The 10,577-nt window shown below is 55.8% G+C and overlaps 1 protein-coding gene across 7 annotated transcripts in view; it reads left to right on the top strand.

Annotated features, from left to right (window-relative positions):
- The window catches only part of MYH14 (myosin heavy chain 14), a 90,641-nt gene that overhangs the window by 12,528 nt on the left and 67,536 nt on the right, over positions 1-10,577 (top strand). For 5 of the 7 annotated variants that reach the window (XM_032387955.1, XM_032387954.1, XM_032387950.1 and 2 more), the window contains exons 4-10: positions 1,904-1,931; positions 2,060-2,162; positions 2,839-2,859; positions 4,251-4,343; positions 4,862-4,925; positions 7,126-7,224; positions 8,165-8,305. In XM_032387955.1, coding sequence (XP_032243846.1) covers positions 1,904-1,931; positions 2,060-2,162; positions 2,839-2,859; positions 4,251-4,343; positions 4,862-4,925; positions 7,126-7,224; positions 8,165-8,305 — 549 coding nt within the window. The remainder of the gene's footprint in view (positions 1-1,903; positions 1,932-2,059; positions 2,163-2,838; positions 2,860-4,250; positions 4,344-4,861; positions 4,926-7,125; positions 7,225-8,164; positions 8,306-10,577) is intronic. The other 2 variants (XM_032387957.1, XM_032387953.1) reach the window with 1 other exon arrangement.

Genomic DNA, 10,577 nt, shown 5'->3' with positions numbered 1-10,577 from the left:
TTTCGCTCAGCATAATACCCTCCAGTTCCATCCACGTCGTTGCAAATGGCAAGATCTTATTCCTTTTGATGGCTGCATAATATTCCATTGTATATATATACCACATCTTCTTTATCCATTCATCTGTTGATGGACATCTTGGCTCTTTCCACAGTTTGGCTAATGTGGACATTGCTGCTATAAACATCGGGGTGCACGTAGCCTTTCGGGTCCCTACTTTTGTATCTTTGGGGTAAATACCCAGTAGTGCAATTGCTGGATCATACGATAGCTCTATTTTCAACTTTTTGAGGAACCTCCATACTGTTTTCCAGAGTGGCTGCACCAGCTTGCATTCCCACCAACAGTGTAGGAGGGTTCCCCTTTCTCCGCATCCCCGCCAACATCTGTCATTTCCTGACTTGTTAATTTTAGCCATTCTGACTGGTGTGAGGTGGTATCTCATTGAGGTTTTGATTTGGATTTCCCTGATGCCGAGCGATATTGAACACTTTTTCATGTGTCTGTTGTCCATTTGGATGTCTTCTTTGGAAAAATGTCTGTTCATGTCTTCTGCCCATTTCTTGATTGGATTCTTTGTTCTTTTGGTGTTGAGTTTGATGAGTTCTTTATAGATTTTGGATACTAGCCCTTTATCTGATATGTCATTTGCAAATATCTTCTCCCATTCTGTCGGTTGTCTTTTGGTTTTGTTGACTGTTTCCTTTGCTTTGCAAAAGCTTTTTATCTTGATGAAGTCCCAATAGTTCATTTTTGCCCTTGCTTCCCTTGCCTTTGGCGATGTTTCTAGGAAGAAGTTGCTGCGGCTGAGGTCGAAGAGGTTGCTGCCTGTGTTCTCCTTTAGGATTTTGATGGACTCCTGTCTCACATTGAGGTCTTTCAACCATTTGGAGTCTATTTTTGTGTGTTACACCAGGGCTTCTTAATCCTGGCTCTATTGGCATTTGGGGCTGGAGGATTCTTTATACAGGGCGTCCCATGCATTGTAGGATGTTCAGCAGCATTCCTGAGCTCTACTCAGTAGACCCTTGTAGGAACTTCTGGTTGCAACAACCAAACCGAAAATGTCACTGCCAACTGTCACATCATCTTCGGTTTTACTTTATGTGCTTTTCGTCCCCCAACTCAAGCAGAAGCTCCGTGAAGGCAGGGGCTTTGCCAGTTCCCATCGTTGTAGGTGCCTGGTGCTTAGTAGGTAATCAGTCGTATCAGACGCAGGGTGAGCACTGGGGGAGACGGTGGGAACCACGCTGTGCTCTCTGCTCGGCAGAGATCCACCCACGGGCCACCAGTCACCATCACTACTGTATTGTGACCTGCTTTATGCCAACGGCTGAGCCTTGGGGGCCCGGACCTTGCTCTCCTGTCTTTGCATCCCACACACCCAGTATGAGGTGGAGCACGGGAGGGGCTCGAATCGAAGTTTGTTGAATGCATTACATTCTGTTCAGTTGGGGTTTTTCCGCTCCATTTTACAGGTGAGGAAACAGGCTGAGAGAGGGACAGCTGCTTTGCTAGCATCACACGGCAAGCAAGAAGCTGGGGTGGGGTGGGGTGTTAGAATCCAAGAATGTCACACATCAAAACTCTTTTGGGGGGAGGGGAGCCTGGGTGACTCAGTCGGTTAAGCGGCTGCCTTTGGCTCAAGTCATGATCTCGGGGTCCTGGGATCGAGTCCCGTGTTGGGCTCCCTGCCCAGCAGGGGAGTCTGCTTCTCCCTTTCCCTCTGTCCCGCCCCCCGCTCATGCTCTCTCTCAAATAAGTAGATAAAATCTTAAAAAAAAACAAAACCCTTTTGGGGGGCAAAAGACTTCCTTACCCCTTTGAAGAGGGTATGGTATAAGAGGTCAGGGTCCCACTCCAGAGACCCTCCAGGTGACATGTCGACCTCTGTCCCTTACAGATCGTGAAGATCAGTCCATTCTCTGCACGTGAGTAATCCTGAAGGACTTCCTGGAGGAGGCAGGGTCCTGGCTGGGTGTGGCTCTGCTTGGAATGGGCAGGTCTTACCTGGCATCATTGTCAACCCCTTTTGCTCTCCCCCTTTTGCCCGCCATAGCGGGGAATCTGGGGCTGGGAAGACAGAAAACACCAAGAAGGTCATCCAGTATCTCGCCCACGTGGCATCGTCACCAAAGGGCAGGAAGGAGCCAGGCGTACCGGTGAGTGCCCTGCCTCGGGACATGCTCTGGACCCTGCCACCAGCAATGCCCCCTCCATCTGAGGCCCTGCTTTTCCCCATAACCCCCTCTCTCCCTTACGGAGGGCCATAATTGTGAGCCTTCTCTTGGCTGCCCCTGCCGCCTGCACACCCACTGTGTGCCCGAGACAGTGCTAGGAGTAGAGGCAGGACGGAAACGGAAAATCGGGGGCCAGCTCGTGGCTTCATTAGCCCTCAGAACAGCACCTGGTACACAGTAGGTGCTTATAGTCTTGAGCACCTACTGTGTGCTAGGCCTGAGGTAAGGACCTACAATTCCCAGTTTCCTTCACCAGTGAGCATCTATATAGTACCAGTCTCTCTGCTTACATGAACTCAGCACTCCAGTGTGTGGGTGTTGCTCTCGTGTGTTAAAGACGAGAAACTGCAGGCACGGCTGGGGTGAGTCCGCTGTTGGAGGTCACACACCCAGGAAGGGCTAGAGGGGATTCAAACCCAGGCGATGTGGTTCCCCCAGGCCACCCTACTCCACATGCCCAATTTCCCCAGCCCCTCGTGTCTCCCCACCCTGCCCACCACCCAAGACCCGCCGGTTCACCTGTGTGTCTGTCCACGTTCCATGTGCCGCGTCCTGGTCTGTGTCCCGGTCCGTGTCTCGTGTCCCGTGACTTCCTCAGGCTGCCAGCACCTTGTCTTATGTGAGTAGCAGGGAATCACCTCGAATCATGCCACCCCTCACGCCTGACCCGGGTCAGCGCAACCCACGGTCTCCCCACAGAGAGGCCTCGGGGCACCGGTGGCCGCTGGGGAGCCACGCCGCTGCTTATGGTGGTCCCACTGTGTGCATGCCAGGCCCCGTGCTGTCATTTAGTGCCACCCTAGTGTGGAGCTCCCTGCTATTGCACGCAGGGCTCCCGCTGTTGTTTCTGGCAGCCGCATGCGTGCACACATCCAGAGCCCACGTTGCCACTTAGCGCAGTCCTGCTGTGTGGGTGCCCACTGGCCACAGACACCAAGATGAAGCTGTGAGACCGAATTGTCATTTACGGCTGACTTGCTGAGTGTGTGTAGATAGGACCCACAGACACACGGATTCACACGGCCCAGAGACCAACAGCGCCGTTATTGCAGGCCGCCTGCGTACACGCAGCTCATGCTAGTGTCCGAGGGCTCACAGGAATTGATTTTTTTTTTTTAAAGATTTTATTTATTTGAGAGAGAGCATGAGCGGGGAGGGGAGGCAGAGGGAGAAGCAGGCTCCCCGCCGAGCAGGGAGCCCAATGCGGGGCTCGATCTCAGGACCCCGGGATCATGACCTGAGCCGAAGGCAGCCGCTTAACGACTGAGCTGCCCAGGCGCCCCTGGCTCACAGAAACTTAAAGAAATAGTTGATGCCCTCGAGAACCTCACTAGGAGGGGAGGGGGGTTGCTGTTAACTGAGCACCTACTATGCTCCTGGCTCTGACACTGAGATGGCTGGAGGGAAGTTCAGAGTAGGATCCCTTCCCTGGAGCCACCTGGTGGGGGAAGGAAGCTTCCATCTCTGGAATGCCTACTATGTGCCAGACAGTTTGAAGCACGTTATATGGACGGTATAGATTTTTTTTTTCTTAATTAATCCTGCAAGTAATCCATGAGTCCGTGTGTTTTACAACAGAAAAAGACAAAATGAAATTCCGCTTTTGTCCTCTCCGTGCCCCTTCCCTGGAGTGGCGTACCCTGTGGACAGTTTGGTGTGTATCCTCGTAGACCTTTCTCTAAATGCTTACAAACATGGGTCTATACCTGGAGAAGTGGGAGTCTTGTTTTGTGGTGTTTTTTTCTCTATTTTTTACTAATGGGATCACATTGTAGATATTGCTCTGCAGCAGGTTTTTGTTATGTTTTGGTTGCTTCCATTCCACAGAGTATCTCAGAGATGTTTCCTTGTTCCCTTCACAGTAAACTGAAAGGCAAGACCTGGGTGTGGGAGAGCAGGCCCACACGCAGACACACGGAGGCCCCTCACACACACACGCCCAGCTGGTTATAGCACAGACCCCCGCCCCGGCCTGCTTGTCACTGATGGGCTCTCTCCCATGCCCTGTAGGGTGAGCTGGAGCGGCAGCTTCTCCAGGCCAACCCCATCCTGGAGGCCTTTGGCAATGCCAAGACCGTGAAGAATGACAACTCCTCCCGATTTGTGAGTGCTGGGGGAGAGCAGAGCCTGGCTGCTGGGAGCTGGGAGCTGGGAGCTTTGGGGGTGGTTAAGGGGAAGCAAGAAGTGGGGGCTGACTGAGGGAGGAGGGGCCTGGGGGCCTGGACTCCTGGGTCCGAGGGAAGAGGGACTGGGGGTCTGGGTTCCTGGGTCTGAGGGAGGAGGGGGCTGGGGGCCTGGACTCCTGTCTGAGGGAGGAGGGGCTGGGGGTCTGGACTCCTGGGGCTGAGGGGGGGGGGGGCCGGGGGCCTGGACTCCTGGGTCTGAGGGAGGAGGGGCTGGGGGTCTGCATCCTGAGGAAAGCAGTCAAAGGGGTCCGGTCCTTGGATTCCCCAGGGAGCCCCTGGCTGGGACCTCACGATTGGGGTGGGGTTCAGATTGAGGGGGAGAGAAAGTCGAGAAGCAGCACTAGCTCTGGGAGGGGTGAGTGTGGGTTACGCGTGCTCTTGAGGTCCCCAGTGGGGAAGAGGACCCTCAGCTAACTCCCGACCCTTCCTTCCCAGGGCAAATTCATCCGCATCAACTTCGACGTGGCTGGGTACATCGTGGGTGCCAACATCGAGACGTGTATCCTCACATAGCCCCAGGGGGCACCTGGTGGCCGAGGAGGGTGGCCCTTGGGATCTCACTGCTTCCAGGAAACAGGTGTTCACACACACGGGGAAGCCTGGCTCCCTGATGTTCAGAAACCGTGCCTCAGTTTCCCCTCCTGTGGAAGGGAAAGGAACCTGGGAGGGCATAGATGCAGCGCCCCCCAGTGGAGGGGGCGGCCCGACGGCCGTGGCCTTGCTGTGGGGCCGTGGCGCGGCTGTGGTTTACCACAGAGAGAGGATACAAAGCACAGGCCGCAGAGGGAACAGGCACGTGGGGCCAAGTGTGGGGGAGACCAGGGCCAGCTTCCAGAGTCCCCTCCCCGTGGAGTCACACAGGACGGGCAACGAGACGTGACAACACGTGTGAGACGTTGTCCATCAGGGACGCTTGTTAGAGCCTCCTCAGCACCCCGGGGTTTTTCGTGGGGGCCAGTCACGTCAGCGCCCTCGGCCTGGCATGTACCAAAATTCCAGACTCCCCGAAGGAAAGCAGGTGTTCAGCAGAAACCACATTGTTTGCACCAACAGCTTAGGCACAGGGAGCCCCTCCTGGCGGTCAGGGAGTGCTGGGAACCCTCCCGAAATCCAGCTTTGCAGACGCCGGGCAGCCGCGGGCAGCCGTGGGAATAGGCCGTCTCAGACCTGTGGTATCAACCCTGCTCTGCGTGGGCAGCATGCAAGCTCAGTAGGAACTTACTTATTTTTTAAGATTTTATTTATTTATTTGAGAGTGAGAGAGAGAGAGCACAAACTGGGGGGGAGAGGGGCAGAGGGAGAAGCAGACTCCCCACTGAGCAGGGAGCCCGACGCGGGGCTCGATCCCAGGACCCTGGATCATGACCTGAGCCAAAGGCAGACGCTTAACTGACTGAGCCACCCAGGCACCCCCCAGCTCACTAGGAATTTAAAAGATAAAGCACCAGAGCTCCAGGAGTGCAGAATTTAAGAAAATGGATAAAGAAATCACACCGACCTGGGTTCGAATTCCAGCTCTGCCACTTTGAGGCCGAGGGACCTTCGGCACATTATTTGATCTCTCTGTGCCTCTGTTTCCCCCTCTGTGGAAGAGAGAGGATCATAGAACCTGCCCTCAAAGGGCTGGTGGGCAATGGGGGTCAAAGTCTTAGCACGGCGCCTGCCATATAGTAAGCACTCCAGAACGAGCTGCCGTCATTAGGAGTTAACGACTGGAATAAATTAGCAATGTCCTTTATCGATGTTAACATTTTTGGTTGCTAATTAGTAATTGTCACATCAGCCATATTAACAGTTAACCCTGTGCCCATCCCCAGAGGTGTCTGAGAAGCTCACAGTCTTCTGTGCTCTGGGGGAAGGCTGGGAAGCAGATGTAGGATGTAAGGGTTTTGGGAGGAGGCCTTAGCAAATGGGCATCTCCCATTTCCTGAGGGTTTGCTCTGCACCTGGTGCTGTCCCGAGAGTTCTCCCTGTGTGATCCCAGTTCCTCGTCCCCGTACCCATTCTCAGCCCATTGAACAGAAGAAGAAACCAAGGCTCAGGGTGTGTGCTTCCCCCACCCCTCCCTCCTGCAGGGACCCCCTCCCCAGGTCCTCCCCACCTTACCCGAGCAGGTTAGCGACCCGGGGATTTCGGTCAATGGCTTGCAGCAGATCTTGGGCCCGGCTCCCCGAGGTAGGTCCCACGTTACAACTGTTGTGCCGAATCCGTGCTGCGTGGTCCGTGAGCGGGGGGGCCACGGAGGGGTAAACAAGTTAGCAGGTGTTTTATTTTACTTTAAGGTAGCTTGCCAGTTCTTAGAGTGTAAACGTGCCTCGTGACTTTCCTACAAGGGAGGAGCCGATAGCCCCACTATCCATATAGGGAAACTGAGGCCGGCAGGGTAATAATGGCCAGAGATGTTCTTTGCCATGGTTAGCTACCAGCCAGGCACTGCTCTGGGTGTTTGACACAGAATCATGCATCTACGCTCACAGCAGCTCTTTCATGGGTGTTATATTGAGCCTCTGGCACATATAAGGAAACTGAGGCACGCGTGCTTAAGTGACATGCCCAAGGCCTGGGCCGTGAACAACTCCACGGCTTCACAGGATGGCAGGGGGACAGCATGGGCCGAGGGGGCTGGGTGGGCTCCCCTCGCCGCCCTCCCCCCGCCCCACCGCCCCTCACCTGTGGGACCTTGACTCCTGGCCGCCCAGACCTGCTGGAGAAGTCGCGGGCCATCCGCCAGGCCAAGGACGAGTGCAGCTTCCACATCTTCTACCAGCTGCTGGGAGGCGCGGGGGAGCAGCTCAAAGGTCAGTTCTGTGGCTCACGGGGAGTGGGGGGCAGGGGGAGCCCCTGGCTTCTCTGGACCCCGGGAGGAGGAACTGGGAGGCAGTCAGTAGGATTTGTCAGGCACCTGCTTTAGGTCAGGCTCCCGCTGGGCAGTGGGTTCTGGCGCCTCCCCCGGAGCCCGCTGCCCCAGGTTTCTGCCACGCCGTGACCTTGACGTCATGACTTTGGCCGAGGAGAGAATCCCGCCGCCCCTGGCCCCTCGGCGTCCCCGCCGGCCCATGCTGCTGGCCGGCCCTGCTGCTGTCTGGTCCCAGCTTCCTCGTGGGTCCCGGGCTGCCGTTCAGGCTGCTTCTTTTCTGAAACTGCAGGGCCTCTGCCTACCCTGCACGGGTGACACCACGACTCTAGCTCTGCTGCAGCCCCTGCTGCCTCGTGGTCCTGGCGGTCCTGGTTTGTGCGGCTTCACTGTGCCCTTCACTCTGCCTCCCGCCTGAGCTCCCTCCTGTCTCCTCCTTGCTCCTCCCGCCCTCTGGCTGAAGAGAGTCCAGGCCTCTCCTTTACAGGGCCCTTGCTGTCCCGAGGCTCCTTGCTCCATAGCCTTGGCTGCCCCCCGGCCCCTCCTTCCCCAGATCTGGGACCCCCACGCCTTCTGTCGCCAGCCCTGCTGTCCCACGGCTTCTGCCAGTTCAGGCACCTGCAGCCCCTTTGCTTCTGCAGCTTCTGCCTGCTCTGGGCAGTTCTAGGACTTGACAATCCCCAGGGAGTGGGCTAAGCAACCCCCTCCACGCCTGGCCCTTCCCATCAAACCGTGAGGAGAGGATCCTCACTCATGTGACAGAGGAAGAGACCGAGGTCCCCAGTGGGGGGAGGTGAACACATGCCCCCGGGGTGGCCGTTGGGACGTGAGTCTGACTCCACAGCTCACCCTTGACCTTGGCCTCCACTCCTTACCCCCTGCAGCTGACCTCCTTCTGGAGCCTTGCTCCCACTACCGCTTCCTGACCAACGGGCCGTCATCATCTCCCAGCCAGGAGCGGGAGCTGTTCCATGAGACACTGGAGTCACTGAAGGTCCTGGGATTCACCCCGGACGAAATCACCTGTGAGTGAGCCCTGAGCCCCCGCGAAGGGTGGGGCTGGGGCAGTGCACGGGCAGGCGGGGGACCTGGACATGCAGTCCTCTCTGGTTGGGAAAAAGATACAGGGATTGGAGGAGGGAGGAAGTACAGCTTTAAGGAGGGGATCGGGAAGGGGACAGAGAGGGTGACCTCTGAGCCAAGGCCTGAGGAGCCGAGAGGGTGAGTATTGGTGCTAGCAGGTTGTTACCCCCCCCCAAATAAAACGGTAGGTTATTTTACCAGCAAAATGGATTTATTCGGGAATAGTGGAGAATTGTAATTTGGGACAAGCAGGCTACGATAGGAATCCAGCAAGGGATAGGAATTTTATCTTATGGAGATGAGAAGGAAGTAGGAAGATGTTGTTTTGAACGAAAGTCCTCTGGAGAAAAGCAAGAGTTGAGGGTGTTGACGGTTTCTCTGGCTGAGCTGCTGGGGCGGCCAATTTCTTGTAGGAGATGCAATGTACATCTTTCCCTGTTCGGGCCTGTCACTGAGGATTCTTTCCTGTTGAGGATTCTTCTGCTGGTGTCTCTACTTAACATTGGGTAGTATGGCTCCCGCTTCCAGCCTCCCCTTCTAGCCTCCCGCGTCTGCTTTTGTGAGGCTTCCCTTGCTAATTTTCAGAGAGAGAAGAGCCTTCTAGGCCAGGGGGACAGCCTGTGCAAAGGCCCTGGGGCAGAAAGGCATGGCGTGTTTGAGGAATCAAAGCTTCTAGAGTGGATTCGGTCTAGTGTGTGACTGAAAGGTGAGGAGATGGACCTGCTGAGGCAGGCTGGGCCTCGGACACCAGACTGAGGGGCTGGGGCTTGGTTCTGGGGGCACCGGGGAGCCGTGGGAGAGCTGGGAGCAGGGCAGAGGCCCTCTGAGCTGTATGGAGGACGCGTCGGAGGCCGGGAGGAGGCTGGAGTAAAGGTGCATGGAAGACCCTGACTGTGGCCCTCATTGGTCTGCCCCAGGCGGCACTGGAACGAAATACTTGGCTCATTCCCTGGGTGGCAATGCTTTGCTTCCCACTGGTTTTCACCAGATCATATGTTTTGACAGTAGTTCAGCAGAAGTCCTGTATTTGTTTGCTCGGGCCGCTGTAACTAAGCACCGTAGGCCGAGTGCCGTCAGCAGCAGAAATGGACCGTCTCCCAGTTCTGGAGGCCAGAATGCTGAGCTCCAGGCGTCGGCAGGGTTGCTCTGTCCTGGGAGAATCTGTCTGTCCCCTGCCTCGCTCCCAGATTCTGGTGGTTTCCTGGCAAATTTCGGTGTTCCTTGGCATGGCGAAGCATCACACGAGCTCTGCCGTCGTCCTCATGGGGCTTCTCCCCGTGCGCACATCTGTGTGTTCAAACTCCCCCCCTTTCTATAAAGCCACCCATCGCGTGGGGTTAGGGGCCACCCTACTCCGCTGTGATCTCGTCTTGACTTAAAGAATTCCATCTGCAATGACCCAATACCCAAAGAAGGCCACACTCTGAGAGGGCTTGGGGGTTAGGACGTCGACATACCTGTTTTGGGGGGAGAGGGTATGATTCGACCCATAACAAGTACGTGTAGGTGGACCCGTCTTTTTGTAACCGCCTGACTCTTCATCGTTTGGATGAACTTGGAGTCCCGTGGAGAAATCCTCTGGTCTCTGGCACTGCGGGAGGCCCTGGGAGCTATTGTTGGCTCTAGGGCCAATTGGGAGGGCTGGAACCCAAGCGAGCACCAGCTTGGCCGTCTCTCCGGGCTGCAGACAGAGGCCGGCCTTCTTGGCAATTGACACAGGGTCCCAGGCCTCCCCTGCTGGATTTCCTAACCATGGTTGTGAAACTTCCTCCGCCTGGTGAGTATCTGCTCTCCTCCAGGGGCAGCTGACAAACAAATCCAGATGGCAGCCACAGTGGGGGCCTGGCTTCCCGACACAAGTCACCTCAAGTAACCCTCCCTAGGGCAGCCCCGCTGCTTGGTGGGCGTGGGCAGCAGCTCCGATTCTTGCAATTCTGAGACAAAACTTTGGAAGTGACATATGTGTGTGGTGACATAATCTGGATGTGCCAAAGGTCGTAGCGTGGAAACCAGGTCTCCTGCAGGGCCCCAAGCCCTACTTTCCCCCGGCTTCCCGCACATCCTTCCAGAAATATTTTAGACATTTAGGAAAGGGCACACATTATTTTTCCTTCTTTCTTTCTTTCCTTCCTCCCTAGCCTGCCTCCCTCCTTTCTTTCTTTCTTTCTCTTTCTTTCTTTCTTTCTTTCTTTCTTTCTTTCTTTCTTTCTTTCT

Source organism: Phoca vitulina, unplaced genomic scaffold, assembly GCF_004348235.1.
Source record: "Phoca vitulina isolate PV1807 unplaced genomic scaffold, GSC_HSeal_1.0 scaffold52, whole genome shotgun sequence".
In the NCBI taxonomy this organism is placed as follows: domain Eukaryota; kingdom Metazoa; phylum Chordata; class Mammalia; order Carnivora; family Phocidae; genus Phoca; species Phoca vitulina.
Note: the sequence above shows the minus strand (reverse complement) of the source record. Positions and strands in the feature narration are given on the sequence as shown.